This window comes from Oncorhynchus mykiss, chromosome 25 (assembly GCF_057628025.1).
Source record: "Oncorhynchus mykiss isolate SJ-2025 chromosome 25, ASM5762802v1, whole genome shotgun sequence".
NCBI classification, from domain to species: Eukaryota; Metazoa; Chordata; class Actinopteri; order Salmoniformes; family Salmonidae; genus Oncorhynchus; species Oncorhynchus mykiss.
This window is the reverse complement of record NC_143046.1, coordinates 87087301-87114532: the sequence shown is the minus strand read 5'-3', so window position 1 is coordinate 87114532 and position 27232 is coordinate 87087301. Positions and strand designations below refer to the sequence as shown.

Here is a 27232-nt window from a genome sequence, read left to right as displayed (position 1 = left end):
AATGAGGGTATATGGACAGATCCTAGATCAGAATGAATGAGGGTATATGGACAGATTCTAGATCAGAATGGAGGTTATATGGACAGATTCTAGATCAGAATGAATGAGGTTATATGGACAGATCCTAGATCAGAATTAATGAGGGTATATGGACAGACCCTAGATAAGAATGAATGAGGGTATATGGACAGACCCTAGATCATAATGAATGAGGGTATATGGAAAGATCCTAGATCAGAATGAATTAGGGTATATGGACAGACCCTAGATCAGAATGAATGAGGGTATATGGACAGATCCTAGATCAGAATGAATGAGGGTATATGGACAGACCCTAGATCAGAATGAATGAGGGTATATGGACAGACCCTAGATCAGAATGAATGAGGGTATATGGACAGATCCTAGATCAGAATGAATGAGGGTATATGGACAGACCCTAGATCAGAATGAATGAGGGTATATGGACAGACCCTAGATCAGAATGAATGAGGGTATATGGACAGATCCTAGATCAGAACTTCTCCTCCAAGATGCTTTGTGGATATAGGCACAGTTGACCTTCCCCAGGTCCTAGTTTACTCATAAACACAGATTTAGGGTCAGTTGACTTTCCCCAGGTCCTAGTTTACTCATAAACACAGATTTAGGGTCAGTTGACCTTCCCCAGGTCCTAGTTTACTCATAAACACAGATTTAGGGTCAGTTGACCTTCCCCAGGTCCTAGTTTACTCATAAACACAGATTTAGGGTCAGTTGACTTTCCCCAGGTCCTAATTTACTCATAAACACAGATTTAGGGTCAGTTGACCTTCCCCAGGTCCTATCCTTAACAGACATACACAGCAAAGCTCTGACTGTAACCAGAAAAGGGGAGGGGGGGGGGGGTAGATATGTCCCATCAGCCCTCAGAGTTAATAAAGTCCATGCAGAGTAAATGCTAGAGATAGTTTATGACTGTTGAGGTTAATTAAAAAGTCAATTAAATTCAAACTGTATTGCTGTTGGTGTACAAAACATTAAGAACACCTTCCTAATATTGAGTTTGTCCTCAGAACAGCCTCAGTTCATCGGGTCATGGACTCTACAAGGTGTTGAAAGCGTTCCACAGGGATGTTGGCCCATGTTGACTCCAGTGCTTCCCACAGTTGTGTCAAGTTGTCTGGATGTCCTTTGGGTGGTGGACCATTTTTGATACACACAGGAAACTGTTGAGCGTGAAAAACCCAGCAGCGTTGCAGTTCTTGACACAAACCGGTGCTCCCCTGGTACCTACTACCATACCCCCGTTCAAAGGCACTTAAATCTGTTGTCTTGTCCATTCACCCTCTGAATGACACACACACACACAATCCATGTCTCAATTGTCTCATGGCTTAAAATCCGTCTTTAACCCGTCTGTGGATTTATCAGGAGACATCAATAAAGAGTCACCTGTTCAGTCTGTCATGGAAAGAGCAGGTGTTCTTAATGTTTTGTACACTCAATATATAATCCACTGTATTTCTGTTGGTGTCAGACAGCAGTGTATAATCCACTGTATTTCTGTTGGTGTCAGACAGCAGTGTATAATCCACTGTATTTCTGTTGGTGTCAGACAGCAGTGTATAATCCACTGTATTTCTGTTGGTGTCAGACAGCAGTGTATAATCCACTGTATTTCTGTTGGTGTCAGACAGCAGTGTATAATCCACTGTATTTCTGTTGGTGTCAGACAGCAGTGTATAATCCACTGTATTTCTGTTGGTGTCAGACAGCAGTGTATAATCCACTGTATTTCTGTTGGTGTCAAACAGCAGTATATAATCCACTGTATTTCTGTTGGTGTCAGACAGCAGTATATAATCCACTGTATTTCTGTTGGTGTCAGACAGCAGTATATAATCCACTGTATTTCTGTTGGTGTCAGACAGCAGTGTATAATCCACTGTATTTCTGTTGGTGTCAGACAGCAGTGTATAATCCACTGTATTTCTGTTGGTGTCAGACAGCAGTGTATAATCCACTGTATTTCTGTTGGTGTCAGACAGCAGTGTATAATCCACTGTATTTCTGTTGGTGTCAGACAGCAGTGTATAATCCACTGTATTTCTGTTGGTGTCAGACAGCAGTATATAACCCACTGTATTTCTGTTGGTGTCAGACAGCAGTGTATAATCCACTGTATTTCTGTTGGTGTCAGACAGCAGTGTATAATCCACTGTATTTCTGTTGGTGTCAGACAGCAGTGTATAATCCACTGTATTTCTGTTGGTGTCAGACAGCAGTGTATAATCCACTGTATTTCTGTTGGTGTCAGACAGCAGTGTATAATCCACTGTATTTCTGTTGGTGTCAGACAGCAGTATATAATCCACTGTATTTCTGTTGGTGTCAGACAGCAGTGTATAATCCACTGTATTTCTGTTGGTGTCAGACAGCAGTATATAATCCACTGTATTTCTGTTGGTGTCAGACAGCAGTATATCCAACTGTCAACTGGTCAGTTTTCTGCTCTGTGCTGTCGTCCATGTGATTCCCAACCAGGGGGAACTTGGCCAATCCATGACGTACTATAAGGGTATTTCGGGCAGAGCAGAATACAGTTCGGTACTGTAACCTAGAAAGTTTGGGAACCACTGCTATAAAGTACTCTGCTCTGTACTGCTGTCCAGAAGGGGAGCTTCCATTCCCCTCCTCTAGTGTCTCTCTTGTAGCCTGTACCCCCCAGTTCTCCATTTGAGGTAATCCACCATAGAAAGATGTTTTGATCCAACAAACGAGGAGAGGATAACCTGAATTCTCTCCCTTTCTTTCCCTATATGATATACAGCCCACGGCCTATGAGACCTCCAGCAGGTGGAACCCTCCGTTAGCCTCTCGTTGTGTCTCTCTCTTCCTGGTCTGGACCAGGGTAAAGACCAGAGCGGACAGAGTGTTCCTTCCCAGGCCCAAACCCCCGCGGGTCACACTGCGCTCCATGTAGCTGGAACACGACTCGCGGCTCCTCACGAAGTACGTCTTGACGTTCCCCTGCCGCTCGCTCACACCTTTCACGTAGATCTCCCCCCTCAGCTGGCGAACGAAGCCGCGCTCCGCCAGGACATGACTGGTACTCTCTGGGACCTGGGATACACGCACGCACACACAGCACATTAACCCACATATTAACACGCCAAAGCCAAACCTTTGTTACACACCCACACACACGCACGCACACACACACACACACACACACACACACACACACACACACACACACACACACACACACACACACACACACACACACACACACACACACACACACACACACACACACACACACACACACACACACACACACACACACACACATTAACACGCCAAAGCCAAACCTCTGTTACACACCCACACACACACACACACACACACACACACACACACACACACACACACACACACACACACACACACACACACACACACACACATAGCACATTAACCCACATATAAACACACCAAAGCCAAACCTCTGTTACACACGCACACACACAAACACACACACACACAAAGTCCTACCTGTATACGTCCATTGACCCCGGTGCTGTCCATACGGCTGGCCAGGTTGACGGTCATTCCCCAGATGTCATACTGAGGTTTAGTGGCTCCTATCACCCCAGCCACCACTGGACCGTGGGCTACACCTACACACACAGGTCAGAGGTCAAGGTGTGTGTTTGCGTGTGTGCGTGTGTGTGTGTGTTCTCACCAACACGGAGCTGAAAGCTGTTTCCAGAGTGTGTGTGTGTGTGTGTGTGTGTGTTCTCACCAACACGGAGCTGAAAGCTGTTTCCAGAGTGTGTGTGTGTGTGTGTGTGTTCTCACCAACACGGAGCTGAAAGCTGTTTCCAGAGTGTGTGTTGATCCGTTTGAGCGTCTCCTGCATTTCCTGGGCAAACAGCACCAGCTCACTGAGGTGACGCCACTCATCACCACACTCCTACAACACACACACACACACACACACACACACACACACACACACACACACACACACACACACACACACACACACACACACACACACACACACACACACACACACACACACACACACACACACAGTGATCATACTCATACTAAATTCAACTCAAATGTAAAGTCAAAGTCTTACTCTGAACAGAATGAAGCCAGGTGAATAGAAGACACTAAACAGGGTCGAATTGAAGGCAGTCAATTCAGGTAGTAAACTGAAATTCCAATTCAATAATTGAAAAAATGGCATTTATGTTTAATGTCTATTCGATAAACTGAAAACTCTATTTTTGTATTTTCAAGTCAAATCACTTTGAGCCCAACCCAAAAGAGCCCAACCCAGAGGAGCCCAACCCAGAGGAGCCCAACCCAGAGGAGCCCAACCCAGAGGAGCCCAACCCAGAGGAGCCCAACCCAAAAGAGCCCAACCCAGAGGAGCCCAACCCAGAGGAGCCCAACCCAGAGGAGCCCAACCCAAAGGAGCCCAACCCAGAGGAGCCCAACCCAGAGGAGCCCAACCCAGAGGAGCCCAACCCAGAGGAGCCCAACCCAGAGGAGCCCAACCCAGAGGAGCCTAACCCTGTGACACTAAGAGGGCTGACCTGTTGATCAGGGGAGAGGCCAGAAGCAGCCATGTAACAGCTGCCAATGGTTTTGATTTTCTCAATGTCCTGGAAATATGTCTCATCTAATAACTAGATACAGAGACAGACAAACAGTGAGAGGCAGTGAGAGACACAGAGAGAGAGAGAGGCAGAGAGAGAGAGAAACAGAGAGAGAGAAACAGAGAGAGAGAGAAACAGAGAGAGAGAGAGGCAGAGAGAGAGCGAGGCAGAGAGAGAGCGAGAGAGGCAGAGAGAGAGAGAGAGACAAAGAGAGAGGCAGATATTAGAAAACAAAGTAATTGTACGCTGGTAACATATCACAGAGAAACGATGTGTGTAGATATGATTCTAACCTCGTCGAAGTCAGCTATGATCTCATTGAGAAGCCGTAGACACTCCACATCCTGATGGATCAACTCTTTCTGTTCATAGTAGTCTGTAAACCCCGGGATGGACGCAAACAACACCCCCACACGCTCATAGGACTGGGAGTACAGATCCTACACACACACACACACACACACACACACAAGTTAACATCAAGATGGCCTTCTCTAGAACTGAAGACGGAGACCCAAACAACACCCCCACACGCTCATAGGACTGGGAGTACAGATCCTACACACACACACCTCATTGTGGCGGTCTCTCTCTAGGAAGTGCTGTGCGACGTGTGAAGGCAGAATGTTGAAGAGTAAACACTCATTATGTTCCCTCAGCTCTTTCATGTCCTCCACTTCCTGTCTGGCCTGCAGACGCCACAGGAAGTCCAGCCGTGCCGTCGCCTCCAACTGGACAGGAGGGGAACAACAACCATCACATGCACTAGTGTAGGTGAAGGGAGGGGAATGGAGGAGAGGGGAAGCGTAGGGAGGAGAGGGGAGGAGTAGGGCGGAGAGAGGAGGAGGAAGAGACAAGAGTATGGGGAGAGAGGAGGAGGAAGAGAGGAGGAGTAGGGAGGAGACAGAAGGAGAGAGGAGGAGTAGGAAGGAGAGAGGAGGAGGAAGAGAGAAGAGAGAAGAGGAGTAGGGAAGAGAGAAGAAGAGTATGGGGGAGAGAGGAGGAGTAGGGAGGAGTAGGGAGGAGAGAGGGGGAGGATTGAGGAGAGAGAGGGAGGAGGAGGAGTACAGAGGAGTAATAGAGAGGAGGGAGGAGAGAGGCATTAGTAGAGAGGCAAGAGGAGGAGAGAGGAGGGACGAGTAGGAAGGAGTAGCCGGGAGGAGAGAAGAGGCGTAGGGAGGAGAGAGGGAAGATAGAGGAGGAGTAGAGGACAGAGGAGGAGAGAGGGAAGATAGAAGAGGAGTAGAGGAGAGAGGGAAGATAGAGGAGTAGAGGACAGAGGAGGAGAGAGGGAAGATAGAAGAGGAGTAGAGGACAGAGGAGGAGAGAGGGAAGATAGAGGAGGAGTAGAGGACAGAGGAGGAGAGAGGGAAGACAGAGGAGGAGAGAGCCCATGTCCTACCTGTCTACTGTTGTAAATTACAGCCACCACAAACATGACCATGAGCAGGACACACACATCCTTCCTCCTCAGGTACTGCTGCCTACAAGGGACAGACACAACCAGACAGTCACCACACATACACACCCACCCACCCACCCAGGCGGTCACCAGTGTGTGTGTTTATTCAGTACCTGGTGTTTTCAGAGGTCTGGCGTATAAACAGTGTGTGGTAACTGACTTCTATGAGGTACGTGTAGACAGATATGGCCAGAAGTAACACAGCTAGCTTCAGTAGACAGTGCAGCCTGAAGAACACAGCACACGACACCATGGCAACCACCCCACTGAAAACCAGGAACTACAGAAGACAGAGACAGTCACAAAAGGGATCAAAACCTTCTTGACCAATCTAAATGTGTGTGTGTGCTACCTCAGGGTGTGTACAGATGTTGACAGGCCAGGACCAGGTGTGCTGCTGGGAGCTGCTTCTGTTGTTAGGGTCCATCTCAGACTCTACACACCACAGCTAGAAAACACACACACACACACACACACACACACACACACACACACACACACACACACACACACACACACACACACACACACATACACACACACACACACACACACACACACACACACACACACACACACACACACACACACACACACACATACACACAGCTACTTCAAAACAAGTTTATAGTGCAGCCGAGAGGCAAACCTTCATGAAAGAACAGATCGTATAATGTTTTGAGGATACAGAACATACTGGTCATTGTGTGTTATCGTTGAGGGTACAGAACATACTGGTCATTGTGTATAACAATAAACTCACTATATCAGATGAGGCCACTCCGAAGTTGATGATAATGGCGGTGAGCGTGAGTAGTGTTCTGACAGTCTTGGTCTCGTTGATCCAGCAACACAGGAACTGCAGCGCTAGAGGGCTCTGTTTAAACTCTTCAGCTAGGACCACCACCAGCAGCAACACATACACACACACACACACTCCAAACTGAACCAGCATAGGACACAGTCTGAGAGGTGGGTGGGTGGGTGGGTGTGTGTGTGTGTCAGTTGGAGAGATTGAGGATGGAGAGGGGAAGAGAGAAACAGGGAGGAGGAGGAGAGGATCAGACGATGAAGAGAGAGAAACAGGGAGGAGAGGATCAGACAATGAAGAGAGAGAAACAGGGAGGAGGAGAGGATCAGACGATGAAGAGAGAGAAACAGGGAGGAGGAAGATAGGATCAGACAATGAAGAGAGATAGAAACAGGGAGGAGGAGGAGAGGATCAGACAATGAAGAGAGAGAGAAACAGGGAGGAGGAGGAGAGGATCAGACAATGAAGAGAGAGAAACAGGGAGGAGGAGAGGATCAGATGATGAAGAGAGAGAAACAGGGAGGAGGAGGAGAGGATCAGACAATGAAGAGAGAGAGAAACAGGGAGGAGGAGGAGAGGATCAGACAATGAAGAGAGAGAGAAACAGGGAGGAGGAGGAGAGGATCAGACGATGAAGAGAGAGAAACAGGGAGGAGGAGGAGAGGATCAGACAATGAAGAGAGAGAGAAACAGGGAGGAGGAGGAGAGGATCAGACGATGAAGAGATAGAAACAGGGAGGAGGAGGAGAGGATCAGACAATGAAGAGAGAGAGAAACAGGGAGGAGGAGGAGAGGATCAGACAATGAAGAGAGAGAGAAACAGGGAGGAGGAGGAGAGGATCAGACAATGAAGAGAGAGAGAAACAGGGAGGAGGAGGAGGAGAGGATCAGATGAAGAAGAGAGAGAGAGAAGCATGTGAGTGGTAGAGAAAGATTGCTCTAAAGATCTTTAATAAATGAAGTAAAAGAAAATATCATACTTCTAATTAAATAAAGAACAAACCTTGCGGCAGGGACGAGGGTCTGTGCACCCATGAGGCAGAGGAGCATGATGAAGGAGCAGACCAGGTTTGACTTGAACATCTCATCACGCATCTGGGAAAACTGAGGAGAGAGAAACATCCCTCAATTATACCACCCATCAACCCATCAACCCACCTCCCCACCCATCAACCCACCTCCCCATCCATCAACCCATCTCCCCATCCATCAACCCACCTCCCTACCCACCCACCTCCCCACCACCCCACCCATCAACCCACCTCCCCATCAACCCACCTCCCCACCCATCAACCCACCTCCCCATCCACCCACCCACCCATCTCCCCATCCACCCACCCACCTCCCCACCCATCCATCCACCCACCTCCCCATCCACCTCCCCACCCATCATTGTTGCCATTAACGCTAGTTAGTGCTAGTTTGACCACCCCCTCTCTCAAACTAGCACTAACTAGCGTTAATCTTTGAGAAGCATCTCTGAGAAGCATTTGATAGCCTTCAATAGTGGCTGTACTAGAGAATTTAAAACATTTTTTTGTAAGAATATAGTATATGGGATTGATTTTAAGAAATGTTGCATAATTAATTTGATTGACATTATGTTTCTATTCCAAGAGAAACGACACCATCAGGGTTTCCGTTAGGATGGAACGGAAAATCAACTATAGAAATCAACTCAATGCTATTCTCTCTGACGAATGGCATGTGTCATTGAGCAAGGTGAACAGAAAATAATTTGAAAATAATTATGCATTGTGTAAATTCATACTTGTGTGCAGCGCACTGTATATCTATTTGTTGGCTTGGCTTTGTTGTTTATGGGATATAGAGAATCGCTGGCTGCATAGCCACAGGTAATAACACCACCATCCCATTATGATACAGGTCATTTTTTTTACAGGTCATTTTGTCTGCACTCGGATGTTTTTGGTTTGTTTTGTGGAAGGCAGCTGTCCAGTCTGTGCATTGGGCTTGAATTGTCGCTGTACAACGTGACGGTCGGGAGTAGGATACAGTACTAAGAGCATAACATCTCCACACCCTAATTGTATAATTCTAGTCTAACCAATACCCAAACGGCGATTCAGTGAAAATACAAATCTCATTGATTTATCAAGACCAGTCCCCATGCTTGTCTCAGAGCAGCGTGAAACGGTGCTTCTAACTTCAATATGCTCTTTAAATAAATAAGACCTACACCACTTTAAGACCTACAGCACATTACTCAACACTAGTATGACGTGACTCTCTGCCAATAATTACATTTAGAGGATTGGAGGATTCTAAATTAATATCTAAGGGGCATTTTCCATCGGGATCTGAGAGAATATCTGAGAATATCTAAGGGGCTTTATATAATTTTATATAATTCTAAATTAATTTATAATAAATAATCGCTTTGTTTACATTTTTTTGATATTTTGAAGATTTTGTTTTCATTTAACCTCACTCTGAGTGAGAAAAAGATAATTCTTGAACATGGGGTGAGACATTCTCACTAATTGGTAAATAAAGCTAGTTTGTTATTTAGATTAATTTTATAAATTTCTGTTTTTAAAGGGAGAGAAACCAAAAGCCACCTCATGGGTCTCCTGGTGGTGGCCGGCATGGGTATCGAACCAGCATCTGTAGTTTGCACTGCGACGCAATGTCTTAGACCACTGCGCCACTCAGGCGCTGTACAACGTGACCTGGTCGGGAGTAGGCTATAGGACTAAAGTAAGAGCAAAATAATCATACTAATTCCACACCCTAATTGCAGTCTAAGTTTCTCTTAGAATAAAAACCTTAGTGGAACAACAGCTTAAGTAAATAATACTGAAGTCCTGCACAATTATCAGTCCTATTTGGTTTATGTCGCTCACTCATTGTCAGTTAGAGACACAGTGGCTCCTTGGGACCCAAAAGCATAATCAGGTCTCTAACTCCCCCTTGTGGTGGTCTAGAGCAATGAAGTGGTGACGCAGGGTACCGTACTAAACGACAAATTACCTCTAAGTCCCGCAGCATAATCGCAAAACTCTTAGTGGAGCCGTACCTTGTCATCTGTATGTGCTTCCGTTGTGGGCCCCTACCTTGCCCTCGATGTGTGTGTCCTTGAACTCCTGTGTGAAGGTGGTGATGTGTTCCTGTCTCATGCGTTCGCTGCTCCGGACCTCGATGGCCCGGCGGATCCTCTTGTTGACTTCACGCGTCCCCGTCCGCTGAGCCGCCAGCTGGTTAGGTAACTGGGCCAGAGAGCCGTTGCTGAAGGTCGCCAGGATCTGGTCAGGGGTGAGAGGTTAGAGGTCAAAGGTTAGGTAGAGGCCAGACAAAGAGGATCTATAACTGACAATAGACTCTCTAACAATAAGAATAAATGTCAGCAAAGACGGAAGGCAGGTGGGCGGCAGGCGGGAAAATTCTAGCCAATGAGCATCCAGGCACAAAATCGCATTTCTCAAAGTTGCCAGGATGCCACATGCGTCCACGTACAATATATCAGTACAGTCGTCATAACCTAAGAATTATAAAACTTCTATTTGATCAAATAAGCCTAACATAATTAGCAATTTGAGTATATGTTGACCAAATTCGACACTCTCTCATTGTTCTCCATGCCAACAATCCCCAATTCAAACTTCTTAGCTGTTAACCTCTTAGAGCTCTAGGGGCGCTATTTCATTTTTGGATAAAAAACGTTCCCGTTTTAAGCGCGATATTTTGTCACGAAAAGATGCTCGACTATGCATATTCTTGACAGTTTTGGAAAGAAAACACTCTGAAGTTTCAGAATCTGCAAAGATTTTGTCTGTAAGTGCCCCAGAACTCATTCTACAGGCGAAACCAAGATGATGCATCACCCAGGAATTAGCAGAATTTCTGAAGCTCTGTTTTCCATTCTCTCCTTATATGGCTGTGATTGCGCAACGAATGAGCCTACACTTTCTGTCGTTCGCCCAAGGTCTTAGCAGCATTGTGACGTATTTGTAGGCATATCATTGGAAGATTGACCATAAGAGACTACATTTTCCAGAGGTCCGCCCGGTGTCCTTTGTCTAAATTTGTGCGTAATCTTCAGGTGCAGGCATTTTCTCCTGGGATTCAGGAGAGAAAGCATGTTTCCAAGAACGATGTATCAATGAAGAGATATGTGAAAAACACCTTGAGGATTGATTCTAAACAACGTTTGCCATGTTTTCAGTCGATATTATGGAGTTAATTTGGAAAAAAGTTTGCGTTTTGAGGACTGAATTTATGGATTTTTTTTGGTAGCCAAATGTGATGTATAAAACGGAGCTATTTCTAATACACAAGGAATCTTTTTGGAAAAACTGAGCATCTGCTATCTAACTGAGAGTATCCTCATTGAAAACATCAGAAGTTCTTCAAAGGTAAATGATTTTATTTGAAGGCTTTTATGTTTTTGTTAATGTTGCGTGCTGGATGCTAACGCTAATGCTAACGCTAAATGCTAACGCGAAATGCTAACTCTAGCTAGCTACTTTTACACAAATGATTGTTTTCCTATGGTTGAGAAGCATATTTTGAAAATCTGAGATGACAGTGTTGTTTACAAAAGGCTAAGCTTGAGAGATGGCATATTTATTTCATTTCATTTGCGATTTTCATAAATAGTTAACATTGTGTTATGCTAATGAGCTTGCTGATAGATTTACACAATCCTGGATACAGGGGTTTTTTCATAGCTAAACGTGACGCAGAAAACGGAGCGATTTGTCCTAAACAAATAATCTTTCAGGAAAAACTGAACATTTGCTATCTGAGAGTCTCCTCATTGAAAACATCTGAAGTTCTTCAAAGGTAAATGATTTTTTTGAATGCTTTTCTGTTTTTTTGTGTAAATGTTGCCAGCTGAATGCTAATGCTAAATGCTACGTTAGCCATCAATACTGTTACACAAATGCTTGTTTTGCAATGGTTGAGAAGCATATTTTGAAAATCTGAGATGACAGTGTTGTTAACAAAAGGCTAAGCTTGAGAGCTAGCATATTTATTTCATTTCATTTGCGATTTTCATGAATAGTTAACGTTGCGTTATGGTAATGAGCTTGAGTCTGTATTCACGAACCCGGATCCGGGATGGGGAGATCAGAAAGGTTAATTTTCGCACTGACAGATTTTGGGTCGCACTCAGCGCTCTCGCTTCGCCTCTTCCGCTCTGAGGTAGAGGGTAAAGGTTAGGAGGCAGGGGTTAGAGGTCACCTACACAGTTCATTCCGATGATGTTTCCAAACGGCAGCTCAGTACTCCAGCCAGCATTAAGGGTGTCATCTCGACTGGGCCGGCAAGCCTTCTTGGCAGGAGCCTCCTCCATGGGCGTGTGGCGAATCAGGAACGTGTCGATTTTGTGTTTCCGTAGAAAATCGTTCCTCTCGTGGCCACGCCCCTCTTCCGTCTCGTAGACCCCGCCCAGACAGTCCAGCGTTGCCCGGGAGATGTGGATACGGCCCGGCACCCCTCCTACCTCCAGCATGTTAGCGATGTCCACATCCCAGGACCACACGTCAAACTGCCACTTCTGCAGCCCCAGCACCCCACACAGCACTGAGCCAGAGTGGACACCGATACGCATGTCCACCTCATGTTTCAGCTCCCGTCGCACGAACCTACAGGTCAGCAAGGAGAGGCAGACTGTCGAGAAACCCAATCTACATACAATATTATAACAATATTAATGATTTACAGATTAAAGTTGGGGTGAAAAGTTTTGATCATGACTAGTGTGTGTGTGTGTGTGGTTGTGTGTGTGTGCGATTGTGGTTTTGAGTGTGTGGTTGTGTGTGCTTGTGTGTGTACATAGTTGGTTGTTTGTGTGTATACATAGTTGGTTGTGTGTGTGTGGTTGTGTGGGTGATTATGTGTGTTTGAGTGTTTTGTGTGTTTGAGTGTGTTTGTGGGTGTGTGTGTGTGTATACATGGTTGTGTGTGTGTGGTTGTGTGTGTTTGTGTGTATACATAGTTGGTTGTGTGTGTGTGGTTGTGTGTGTTTGAGTGTGTTTGTGTGTGTGTGTGTGTGTGTGTGTGTGTGTGTGTGTGTGTGTATACATAGTTGGTTGTGTGTGTGTGGTTGTGTGTGTCTGTGTGTGTTTGTGTGTGTGTGTGTCTGTGTGTGTACATAGTTGGTTGTGTGTGTGGTTGTATGTGTTTGTGTGTGGTTGTGTGTGTGTGTGTTTGTGTGTATACATAGTTGGTTGTGTGTGTGTGGTTGTGTGTGGTTGTGTGTGTGTGTGTATACATAGTTGGTTGTGTGTGTGTGTGCGTTTGTGTGTGTACATAGTTGGTTGTGTGTAGTACTTTATGGTGCTGATCATGGAGAGGCCCATCTCCACACAGCAGCGAGCGTGAGCTGTCTCTGGCTCTGGCACTCCTGACACACAGTAGTAACAGTCCCCAAGGATCTTGATACGCATGCAGTGGTGCTCCTACACACACACACACACACACACAACCACACACACACACACACACACACACACACACACAACCACACACACACACACGCACACATGCACGCACGCACACACACACACACACACACACACACACACACACACGCACGCACACACACACAACCACACACACACACACGCACACACACACACACACACGCACACACACACACAAATGAAACATACTCTGATTGAATTTGATGAATTTCTTACTGAGTTCAGGATAACATGAGCGTACGGTGGGGTGTTTTTTGGGGGGTCTGAAGAAACAGGAGAGAGAGAGAGAGACAGTTTTCCAAGCAGTGGGCCTCATCCCCACCTCAGCCAGGCGGTCGAAGCGTCCAAACAGCTCATTGAGCGTCCGGACCAATTCCTGAGCCGACAGGACCATGGACAGGGACGTGAAGCCTTTTATATCAGCAAACAGAATACTGCAGAGAAAGAGAGAAATATATTACACAGGGCAGACACAACACAGACTAGGTCTAGTACTGGAATGACAACAGATTTCAATGGAGACAATGCTTTTCAGTCCAGGACTTGAAAACCAGCTTCCTGGCCCTGGATCAAGCCTGTGTGTGTGTGTGTGTGTGTGTGTGTGTGTGTGTGTGTGTGTGTACTGTAGATGTGTGTGTGCGTGCCTGTGTGTGTGCACTGTAGATGTGTGTGTGTTCTGTAGATGTGTGTGTGTGTGTGTGTACTGTAGATGTGTGTGTGCGTGCCTGTGTGTGTGCACTGTAGATGTGTGTGTGTTCTGTAGATGTGTGTGTGTGTGTGTGTACTGTAGATGTGAGTGTGTGTGTGTGTGTGTGTACTGTAGATGTGTGTGTGCGTTTACCTGACGTTTTTGTACTGGTGAATATAAATCTTGTGGAACTGCTGTGACATCAGGTCATCATCCATGTTGGACATGTCAGCGATCATCTCCAAAGCAACGAACCGCGGAATGATGGAGTTCACCAAGCGCTCCTGAGGAGGACAGGTACCGTGTGACTCTCTCAACAGGTGTAGAAACTAACAGTGAAATGCTAACTAACGGGCCCTTTCCCAACAATCAGTCAATCACCCTGTGATATTGTTTGTCTGTCTGTCAGTCACACGGTCTCCACCTGTCTCCACCCGTCTCCACCCGTCTCCACCCGTCTCCACCCGTCTCCACCCGTCTCTACCCGTCTCTACCCGTCTCTACCCGTCTCCACCCGTCTCTACCCGTCTCCACCTGTCTCCACCTGTCTCCACCTGTCTCTACCTGTCTCCACCTGTCTCCACCTGTCTCCACCTGTCTCCACCTGTCTCCACCTGTCTCCACCTGTCTCTACCTGTCTCCACCTGTCTCCACCTGTCTCTACCCGTCTCCACCTGTCTCCACCTGTCTCTACTTGTCTCCACCTGTCTCTACCTGTCTCTGGTTCTCCCTCTCCAGGCGTACTCGTCCCTCAATGCAGCGTCGTGTCTCCAGGAACGCCTGTCTCTGTGTGTGGTCTGACAGGTAGTGGATGAACAACCCTGCTGTGTTCATACCCAGGTACAACAAGCCCTTCGCCAGAACCTACACACACACACACGCACACGCACACACGGTTAGTACACACTAAACACACCTGAGACCAAACACACACACACACACACAAAGGAGGAGGAGGAGTAAGAGGGAAATGAGGAGGAAGACGAGGAGGAGGAGAAGCATGAAAGAGAGTCCGGAAGGGAGTCTAAGTTGACCTCTGACCTTTCTGTAGAGCGCGGTGTCGTCGTAGTGGTGAACAGTTTCCACCAGGAGGTGCAGCGTGGCGGTGAGCAGGCCGGTGGAGAGGGACCAGAGCAAGGGGAGGGGCAGGAGGGTGTAGGTGGAGAACAGCGTGAAGAGGACGTACCAGGCTTGGTCCTTCTCCAAACCCCCCACAACACCACCCAACACCTGCACTGTCTGGGACAACCAGCTGGCTAGAGCCATGTACCTAGGACCATATACGGTTGAAGTCAGAAGTTAACATGCACTTAGGTTGGAGTCATTAAAACTAGTTTTTTCAACAACTCAACACATCTTGTTAACAAACGACAGTTTTGGCAAGTCGGTTAGGACATCTACTTTGTGCATGACACAAGTAATTTTTTCCAACAATTGTTTACAGACAGATTATTTCACTTATAAATCACTGTATCACAATTCCAGTGGGTAAGAATTTTAAATACACTAAGTTGACTGTGCCTTTAAACATCTTGGAAAATTCCAGAAAATGATGGCATGCTTTAGAAGCTTCTGATAGGCTAATTGACATAATTTGAGGTGTACCTGTGGATGTATTTCAAGGCCTTCCTTCAAACTCAGTGCCTCTTTGCTTGACATCATGGGAAAATAAAAATAAAATCTGCCAAGATCTCAGAAAACAAGTTGTAGACCTCCACAAGTCTGGTTCATCCTTGGGAGCAATTTCCAAACACCTGAAGGTACCACGTTCATCTGTACAAACAATAGTATGCAAGTATAAACACCATGGGACCAAGAAGCCGTCATACTGCTCAGGAAGGAGACATTCTGTCTCCTAGAGATGAAAGTACTTTGATGTGAAAAGTGCAAGTCAATCCCAGAACAACAGCAAAGGACCTTCTGAAGATGCTGGAGGAAACAGGTACAAAAGTTACTATATCCATAGTAAAACGAGTCCTATATCGACAACCTGAAAGGTTGTCGATATAGGAAAAACAGCAAGGAAAAACCCCCTACTCCAAAACCGCCATAAAAAAGATAGACCTCGGTACAAACATCGTACTTTTTGGAGAAATGTCCTCTGGTCTGATGAAACAAAAAAACAACAGTTTTGCCATAATGACCATCGTTATGTTTGCAAGCCGAAGAACACCATCCCAACCGTGAAGCACGGGGGTGGCAGCATTATGTTGTGGGGGTGCTTTGCTGCAGAAGGGACTGGTGGTCGCAAATGGGTCTTCCAAATGGGCAATGACCCCAAACATACTTCCAAAGTTATGGCAAAATGGCTTAAGGACAACAAAGTCAAGGTATTGGAGTGGCCATCACAAAGCCCTGACCTCAATCCTATAGAAAATGTGTGGGCAGAACTGAAAAAACATGTGTGAGCAAGGAGGCCTACAAACCTGACTCAGTTACACCAGCTCTGTCAGGAGGAGTGGGCCAAAATTCACCCAACTTATTGTGGGATGCTTGTGGAAGGCCACCTGAAACGTTTGACCCAAGATAAACAATTTAAAGGCAATGCTACCAAATACTAATTGAGTGTATGTAAACTTCTGACCCACTGGGAATGTGATGAAAGAAATAAAAGCTGAAATAAATCACTCTCTACTATTATTCTGACATTTAACATTCTTAAAATAAAGTGGTGATCCTAACTGACCTAAGACAGGGCATTTTTTCTAGAATTAAATGTCAGGAATTGTGAAAGACTGAGATTAAATGTATTTGGCTATGTAAACTAGGTGTATGTAAACTTCCAAATAAGAATAAAAGAGAGCCGCACACTCTAGGAGCTCAGATGCAAAAATGTAATTACCAATGTAATTACCAGCTGTCTTCATCAGGGTATAATCACAAACACTGCGGGATGACTCGTTTATATAGTGTCAAAAGACACAGGTGTCTTCTAACTTCAACTGTATGTGTTTAACATAGGCCGTTTCACAAGGGTACACTTAATACATCTTAATTATGATGGATGCATTGATTGACCAAATGAAGGTTATGACGTTTCATGTGCCTTGCAAAAGTATTCATCCTCCTTGGCGTTTTTTCTATTTTGTTGCATTACAACCTGTAATTTAAATTGATTTTTATTTGGATTTCATGTAATGGACATACAGAAAATAGTCCAAATTGGTGAAGAGAAATTTAAAATAATGTAAAACAGAAAAGTGGTGCGTGCATATGTATTCAGTCCCTTTGATACGAAGCCCCTACAAAAGATCTGATGCAACCAATTACCTCCAGAAGTCACATGATTAGTTAAATAAAGTCCACCTGTGTGCAATCTTAAGTGTCACACAATCTGTCACATGATCTCAGTATATATATATACCTGTTCTGAAAGGCCCCAGAGTCTGCAACACCACTAAACAAGGGGGAACCACCAAGCAAGGGGCACTATGAAGACCAATGAGGACCAATGAGCTTTCCAAACAGGTCAGGGACAAATTTGTGGAGAAGTACAGATCAGGGTTGGGCTATAAAAAAAATATCTGAAACTTTGAACATCCCACAAAGCACCATTCAATCCATTATTAAAAAATGGAAAGAATATAGCACCACAACAAACCTGCCAAGAGAGGACTGCCCACCAAAACTCACGGACCAGGCAAGGAGGGCATTAATCAGAGAGGCAACAAAGAGACCAAAGATAACCCTGAAGGAGCTGCAAAGCTCCACAGCGGAGATTGGAGTATCTGTCCATAGGACCAGTTTAAGCCGTACACTCCACAGAGTTGGGTTTTATGGAAGAGTGGCATGAAAAAAAGCCATTGCTTAAAGTGTTCGCCAAAAGGCATGTGGGAGACTCCCCAAACATATGGAAGAAGGTACTCTGGTCAGATGATATTCAAAATGTTATTTTTGGCCATCAAGGAAAACGCTATGTCTGGCGCAAACCCAACACCTCACATCACCCCGAAAACACCATCCCCACAGTGAAGCATGGTGGTGGCAGCATCATGCTGTGGAGGATGTTTTTCTTTGGCAGGGACTGGAAAACTGGTCAGAATTGAAGGAATGATGGATGGCGCTAAATACAGGGAAATTCTTGAGGGAAACCTGTTTCAGTCTTCCAGAGATTTGAGACTGGGACGGAGGTTCACCTTTCAGCAGGATAATGACCCCAAGCATACTGCTAAAGCAACACTTGAGTGGTTTAAGGGGAAACATTTAAATGTCTTGGAATGGCCTAGTCAAAGCCAAGACCTCAATCCAATTGAGAATCTGTGGTATGACTTAAAGATTGCTGTACACCAGCGGAACCCATCAAAATTGAAGGAGCTGGAGCAGTTTTGCCTTGAAGATGGCTAGATGTGCCAAGATTATAGAGACAACCCCAAGAGACTTGCAACTGTAATTTCTGCAAAAGGTGTCTCTACAAAGTATTGACTTTGGGGGAGGGGGAGGTGGTGAATAGTTATGCACGTTCAAGTTCAGTTTTTTTTTCTTATTTCTTGTTTGTTTCACAATAATAATAATATTTAGCATCTTCACACTGGTAGGCAAGTTGTGTAAATCAAACGATACAAACCCCCCCAAAAAATCAATTTTAATTCCAGGTTATAAGGCAACAAAATAGGATAAAATGCCAAGGTGGTTGAAAACTTTCGCAAGCCACTGTACATACGTACATACATACATACATACATACATACATACAAATAAATTATTTAAAATCCTACAATGTGATTTTCTGGAAAAAAATTTCTCATTTTGTCTGTCATAGTTGAAGTGTACCTATGATGAAAATTACAGGCCTCTCATCTTTTTAGGTGGGAGAACTTGCACAATTGGCGGCTGACTAAATACTTTTTTGCCCCACTGTACGTACATACGTGCATACATACATACAGTGCCTTGCGAAAGTATTCGGCCCCCTTGAACTTTGCGACCTTTTGCCACATTTCAGGTTTCAAACATAAAGATATAAAACTGTATTTTTTTGTGAAGAATCAAAAACAAGTGGGACACAATCATGAAGTGGAACGACATTTATTGGATATTTCCAACTTTTTTAACAAATCAAAAACTGAAAAATTGGGCGTGCAAAATTATTCAGCCCCTTTACTTTCAGTGCAGCAAACTCTCTCCAGAAGTTCAGTGAGGATCTCTGAATGATCCAATGTTGACCTAAATGACTAATGATGATAAATACAATCCACCTGTGTGTAATCAAGTCTCCGTATAAATACACCTGCACTGTGATAGTCTCAGAGGTCCGTTAAAAGCGCAGAGAGCATCATGAAGAACAAGGAACACACCAGGCAGGTCCGAGATACTGTTGTGAAGCCGGATTTGGATACAAAAAGATTTCCCAAGCTTTAAACATCCCAAGGAGCACTGTGCAAGCGATAATATTGAAATGGAAGGAGTATCAGACCACTGCAAATCTACCAAGACCTGGCCGTCCCTCTAAACTTTCAGCTCATACAAGGAGAAGACTGATCAGAGATGCAGCCAAGAGGCCCATGATCACTCTGGATGAACTGCAGAGATCTACAGCTGAGGTGGGAGACTCTGTCCATAGGACAACAATCAGTCGTATATTGCACAAATCTGGCCTTTATGGAAGAGTGGCAAGAAGAACGCCATTTCTTAAAGATATCCATAAAAAGTGTTGTTTAAAGTTTGCCACAAGCCACCTGGGAGACACACCAAACATGTGGAAGAAGGTGCTCTGGTCAGATGAAACCAAAATTGAACTTTTTGGCAACAATGCAAAACGTTATGTTTGGCGTAAAAGCAACACAGCTCATCACCCTGAACACACCATCCCCACTGTCAAACATGGTGGTGGCAGCATCATGGTTTGGGCCTGATTTTATTCAGCAGGGACAAGGAAGATGGTTAAAATTGATGGGAAGATGGATGGAGCCAAATACAGGACCATTCTGGAAGAAAACCTGATGGAGTCTGCAAAAGACCTGAGACTGGGACGGAGATTTGTCTTCCAACAAGACTATGATCCAAAACATAAAGCAAAATCTACAATGGAATGGTTCAAAAATAAACATATCCAGGTGTTAGAATGGCCAAGTCAAAGTCCAGACCTGAATCCAATTGATAATCTGTAGAAAGAACTGAAAACTGCTGTTCACAAATGCTCTTCATCCAACCTCACTGAGCTCGAGCTGTTTTGCAAGGAGGAATGGGAAAAAATGTCAGTCTCTCGATGTGCAAAACTGATAGAGACATACCCCAAGCGACTTACAGCTGTAATGGCAGCAAAAGGTGGCGCTACAAAGTATTAACTTAAGGGGGCTGAATAATTTTGCACGCCCAATTTTTCAGTTTTTGATTTGTTAAAAAAGTTTGAAAGATCCAATAAATGTCGTTCCACTTCATGATTGTGTCCCACTTGTTGATTCTTCACAAAAAAATACAGTTTTATATCTTTATGTTTGAAGCCTGAAATGTGGCAAAAGGTCGCAAAGTTCAAGGGGGCCGAATACTTTCGCAAGGCACTGTATATACATACATACATACATACATACATGAACACAAAGCATGGTTGCAAAATCTAACTTTCCCAACATTCAAAAGAGATCCCAACAGACTCATATATTTAGGGTGTAGGGACATTGAGCTTTAAATGATGCATTTATATGACACTACAACATTCTATGGCAGCCATGTTGGCTCCTCATTAACATGACACTACAACATTCTATGGCAGCCATGTTGGCTCCTCATTAAGATGACACTACAACATTCTATGGCAGCCATGTTGGCTCATTAAGATGACACTACAACATTCTACGGCAGCCATGTTGGCTCCTCATTAACATAACATGGAATATTTAAACAATGCTATGTAACTGAATGTCTGGAATTGAAACAATATAAAATCGGGGTCCCGATGCTCGAGTAGATGACCATCCTAAAGACCTGTCTCACCTCAACCACTCTGGCGATGACATCATTCCCTTAGAACAGAGCACCAGCACGCAGAGTCCAGCCCCCACAGCGATGAACAGGCCGACCAGCCAACCATTGGCTGTGTCCAGGCTCTGAGGCCCCGCCCATAGGGTCAGACCCAGGATGTGTAGTTTGGTGATGATGTCGATAACATTAGTGAAAACCAGAGAGGTTATCCTCTGGCTTGATGCATGCTGCTGGTACAACTTCTCCAGGTCGGGAGACCTACACACACAAACACACACAAACACAAACACAAACACACACACACACACACACACACACACACACACACACACACACATCAAACATCAAACAAATCATCAAACAATCAAATCCACCGGGTCTGATGCTCGTCAGATTTGGCAGGGCTTGTAAACTATCACAGACTACAAAGGGAAACCCAACCCTGAGCTGTCCAGTGACGCCAGCCTACCAGACGAGCTAAATACCTTCTATGCTCGATTAGAGCCTAGCAACACTGAACCATGCATGAGAGCAACAGCTCTTCCGGACGGCTGTGTGAGTAAGGCTATAACGTAACAATATGTGTTAAAAGTAATGTGGTCTGAATACTTTCCGAATGTACATACCTACCTCACACTCCTGCACATAGAATCGGTACTGGTACACTGCGTATATAGCCATCTCATTGTGTATCTATTCCTTGTGTTATTTTTTCTATTTGTTGTGACAAGGGCCCACGAGGAGGCCATGCGTGATGGGGGTGATTTACACGTTAAAACAGGAACCAGGGTCACCCGTCCCGCCCTTGAGTGTGTTACAAGAGCCACTGAAATGTGCTTCATTATATGAAGGGGCCATAAAGGCCACCAGAGACCCCTGGGAAGAGAACGAGACAAAATGCAGAGTCAAAAACATCTCTGCGTGAACAAAGAGATAAAAGGGAGCCAACAGAACAAATAAACTGTTTATTTAAACAACAACGACGTTTCTTATTAAATGTATTATTATTCTCTTTACAGGAAAAAAAAAATTCTGTGAACACTTCTGAGGAAATCTCAGGTTTATCTCACATGAACATTAAATCAACATGACGTTCCCAATGTCACATTGTCCAGCCATGCCCGTCTCCTGTGAGTCTCCCTATAAGTTAGAGGGGACTTTCACATCAGGAATTAGATGGAGGAGAATCAAAGGAGTTAAAATTCCACTAGACGAGGTCATGCCCGTTGGACGAATGATCCCATCTCCTTGGAAACGCAGTTTAAAACTCAGCCGAGAGACAGACATAGGAAAACCAGTCTAAGTTGGGTCCCCAACTACACAGACGAATGGAAAATGTAATCGACTTGGGAGGAGAAAGAGACTTGTCTAGCAGGAGGCAGAGAGGAGAGTAGGCATGACTAAGAGTTGTCAATCTTGGACTGAAACAGAACTTTAGGAAATGGCCTCTGAACTCAGAGAGATACATCTTCTTCACGGAGATGGAACACTGACAAGGAATTAAGAAATAATGGGCCAGCCACTCTGCTGAAGAATCAATGGCCCACAAGACTGGGGTCTTGGACAACTTGGACAACTTGGACAACTTTATACCGTGTGCTGCAACACAAAGCTGACTGCACCAATGGACGGTAACAACACGGGGGGGAGAGAGAAACATATATATATATATATATATATATATATATATATATATATATATATAGAGAGAGAGAGAGAGAGAGAGAGACACAGAGAGAGAGAGAGAGACACAGAGAGAGAGAGAGAGAGAGAGGAGAGAGATATATATATATAGAGAGAGAGACACAGAGAGAGAGAGAGAAACATATATATAGAGAGATAGAGAGAGAGAGGAGAGATATATATATATAGAGAGAGAGACACAGAGAGAGAGAGAGAAACATATATATATATATATATATATATATATATATAGAGAGAGAAACATATATATATATATATAGAGAGAGAGAGACACACACAGAGAGAGAGAGAGAGAGAGTAGAGATATATATATATATATAGAGAGACACAGAGAGAGAGAGAGAGAGAGAGAGAGAGAGAGAAGAGGGAGATATATATAGAGAGAGAGACACAGAGAGAGAGAGAAACATATATATATAGAGAGAGAGAAACATATATATATATAGAGAGAGAGAGAGACACACACAGAGAGAGAGAGAGACAGAGAGAGAGAAAGAGAGAGAGCGAGAGAGAGAGACACACACAGAGAGAGAGAGACAGAGAGGGGGACACAGAGAGAGAGACACACACACACACAGAGACACAGAGAGACACAGTGCTCACTGCCCACAAAATGAGGTGGAAACTGAGCTGCACTTCCTAACCTCCTGCCCAATGTATGACCATATTAGAGAGACATATTTCCCTCAGACTACACAGATCCACAAAGAATTTGAAAACATATCCAATTTTGATAAACTCCACAGTGTGCCATCACAGCAGCAAGATTTGTGACCTGTTGCCACAAGAAAAGGGCAACCTGTGAAGAACAAACACCATTGTAAATACAGCCCATATTTATGCTTTCCCTTAACCATTTGTACATTGTTACAACACTGTATATATATATATATATATATATATATATATATATATATATATATATATATATATATATATATATATATATATATATATATATATATATATATGACATTTGTAATGTCTTTATTGTTTTGAAACTTCTGTATGTGTAATGTTTACTGTTAATTTTTATTGTTTATTTCACTTTTGAATATTATCTACCTCACTTGCGTTGGCAATGTTAACACGTTTCCCATGCCAATAAATCCCCTTGAATTGAATTGACACAGAGAGAGAGAGATTTGTACATTGTTAAAACACTGTATATATATATATAATATGACATTTGGATTGTCTTTATTGTTTTGAAACTGTATGTGTAATGTTTACTGTTAATTTGTATTGTTTATTTCACTTTATATATTCACTTTATATATTATCTACCTCACTTGCTTTGGCAATGTTAACACATGTTTCCCATGCCAATAAAGCCCCTTGAATTGAATTGAATTGAAATTGAATTGAGAGAGAGTTTGACACAGACAGAAAGACACACACACACACACAGAGAGAGAGAGAGAGACAGAGAGAGAGAGAGAGAGAGAGAGAGAAAGAAAGAGAGAGAGAGAGAAAGAGAGAGAGAGAGAGAGAAAGAGAGAAACATACAGAGAGAGAGAGAGAGACACAGAGACAGAGAGAGAGAGAGAGAGAGAGAGAGAGAGAGAGAGAGAAAGAGAGAGAGAAATGTGTGTGTATGTGTGTGTATGTGCATGTATTTCCGACTTGAAAGTTTGTGTGTGTGTGTGTGTGATCGCGTGTCCTACTTGAAGGTGTGATGAAGGGCAGGCAGGAAGACCCCTCTGACTGTAGACCCCCAGGAGACAAAGTAGTCAGCATCACTGAGGGAGTCGCTGCTCTTCTGGGTCACCGTGGACATTCGGTCCTGATTGGCTGGGTGGATACGAGCTACAGATGAACGCCGCTTATGTCCTGCTCCACCCCGAGACGCCTTGTTGCGGATCTGCCTGTTGATACATCACCATATGATTATAAGTATATATATAAGTATATAATAAGTATATAATAATCACTATATGATTATAAGTATATATATAAGTATATAATAAGTATATAATAATCACTATATGATTATAAGTATATATATAAGTATATAATAAGTATATAATAATCACTATATGATTATAAGTATATATATAAGTATATAATAAGTATATAATAATCACTATATAATTATAAGTATATATATAAGTAAGTATATAATAAGCATTATATACAAGTATTTCCTGAACGTGCTTCCTCCAAGTATATTGAACACAAAAGACACACAGTACATATAGTACATATTTATAGTATTGTATATAAACTCAGCAAGAAATGTCCTCTCACTGTCAAATGCGTTTATTTTCAGCAAAACTTAACATGTGTAAATATTTGTATGAACCTAAGATTCAACAACTGAGACATAAACTGAACAAGTCCCACAGACATGTGACTAACAGAAAATGGAATAATGTGTCCCTGAACAAAGGGGGGGGGGGTCAAAATCAAAAGTAACAGTCAGTATCTGGTGTGGCCACCAGCTGCATTAAGTACTGCAGTGCATCTCCTCCTCATGGACTGCACCAGATTTGCCAGTTACCCCACTCTTCCACCAAAGCACCTGCAAGTTCCCGGACATTTCTGGGGGGAATGTTCCTAGCCCTCACCCTCCGATCCAACAGGTCCCAGACATGCTCAATGGGATTGAGATTCGGGCTCTTCGTTGGACATGGCAGAACACTGACTGTCTTGCAGGAAATCATGCACAGAACGAGCAGTATGGCAGGTGGCATTGTCATGCTGGAGGGTCATGTCAGGATGAGCCTGCAGGAAGGGTACCAGATGAGGGAGGAGGATGTCTTCCCTGTAACGCACAGCGTTGAGATCGCCTGCAATGACAACAATTTCAGTCCAATGATGCTGTGACACACCGCCCCAGACCATGACGGACCCTCCACCTCCAAAATCGATCCCGCTCCAGAGTACAGGCCTCGGTCAATACTTTGTAGAGCCACCTTTTGCAGCAGCTGCAAGTCTCTTGGTGTATGTCTCTATAAGCTTGGCACATCTAGCCACTGGGATTTTTGCCCATTCTTCAAGGCAAAACTGCTCCAGCTCCTTCAAGTTGGATGGGTTCCACTGGTGTACAGCAATCTTTAAGTCATTCCACAGATTCTCAATTGCATTGAGGTCTGGGCTTTGACTAGGCCATTCCAAGACATTTAAATGTTTTCCCATAAACCACTCAAGTGTTGCTTTAGCAGTATGCTTAGGGTCATTGTCCTGCTGGAAGGTGAACCTCTGTCCCAGTCTCAAATCTGTGGAAAACTGAAACAGGTTTTCCTCAAGAATTTCCCTGTATTTAGCGCCATCCATCATTCCTTCAAGTCTGACCAGTTTCCCAGTCCCTGCTGATAGGGTGTTGGGTTTACACCAGACAAGCTCAATTTTAGACTCATCTGACCAGAGTACCTTCTTCCATATGTCTTGGTGCCTTTTGGCGAAAACCAAATGTGTTTGTTTATTTTTTTATTTCATGTCTTTTCTTTTGGCCACTGTTCCGTAAAGCCCAGCTCTGTGGAGTGTACTGCTTAAAGTGGTCCTATACTCCAATCTCCGCTGTGGAGCTCCGTCAGGATTATCTTTGGTCTCTTTGTTGCCTCTCTGATTAATGCCCTCCTTGCCTGGCCCGTGAGTTTTGGTGGGCGGCCCTCTCTCTCTTGGCAGGTTTATTGTGATGATGATTATTTCCTTTTTTTTAATAATGGATTTAATTTGCAAATAAATTCATAAAAAATCCTACTATGTGATTTTCTAGATTTATTTTTCTCATTTTGTCTGTCATAGTTGAAGTGTACCTATGATGAAAATTACAGGCCTCTCTCATCTTTTTAAGTGGGAGAACTTGCACAATTGGTGGCTGACTAAATACTTTTTTTGCTCCACTGTATATACATACACACAGTGCATTCAGGGAGTATTCAGACATATTGACTTTTTCCACATTTTGTTACGTTACAGCCTTATTCTAAAAAAAAAATCCCACTCGTCAATCTACACAAAAACAGCCCAGGACAAAAATGGCAAATTTATAAAAATAATAATAATATCACATTTACATAATTATTTACATAAGTATTCAGTCCCTTTATTCAGCACCAATGATTCCAGACTAATTTAATCAATTTTAGAATAAGGCTGTAATGTAACAAAATGTGGAAAAAGTCAAGGGGTCTGAGTACTTTTACAGTGGTAAACACATGCAGTTTATAGTTTAGGTGCACAGCTTCCAACTGGGCGATACACGGCTGCCATACCCACCTGTTGATGTCGTTGATGTAAGCGTCTGTGAGCACTAGCCGGGTCCCTCCTCCCCCTCCACCTCTCTCAAGGTCAGAGGTTGGAGGGTAGAGGTCGTGTCGGTCGATGACGTGCCGCATGGCGCTCTGCCACATCAGGCGTTTCCTCCGCAGGCTCGGGGAAATGGCGGGACTGATGTGAACAGAAAGGACTGGCGGCTGCAGCGTGACGTCACTGGAGCGCCGTGGCTCGCACCCGCTGTCCACCTCGCATGTAACCATAGCTACGCCGTTATGGACCGCCACGCTGAGGTGTTTTGGTCCAGGTGTAGGG

The 27232-nt window shown here is 44.1% G+C and overlaps 1 protein-coding gene across 1 annotated transcript; it reads right to left on the bottom strand.

The window, feature by feature from the left end:
- Positions 1–185: 185 nt before the first annotated feature.
- Positions 186–27232, bottom strand: si:ch211-132f19.7 (adenylate cyclase type 8). The gene is made up of 21 exons (XM_090221346.1): positions 26921–27232; positions 24364–24564; positions 21005–21250; positions 15116–15344; positions 14789–14938; positions 14228–14358; positions 13709–13820; positions 13235–13362; positions 12147–12546; positions 10012–10200; positions 7938–8038; positions 6887–7088; positions 6476–6571; positions 6237–6403; positions 6064–6145; positions 5234–5392; positions 4955–5101; positions 4599–4691; positions 3847–3961; positions 3541–3665; positions 186–3105 (listed from the first exon to the last, which is right to left on the bottom strand). The coding sequence occupies exons 1-21, from the start codon at positions 27178–27180 to the stop codon at positions 2821–2823; spliced, it is 3618 nt and encodes a 1205-aa protein (XP_090077472.1). The 5' UTR covers positions 27181–27232; the 3' UTR covers positions 186–2820.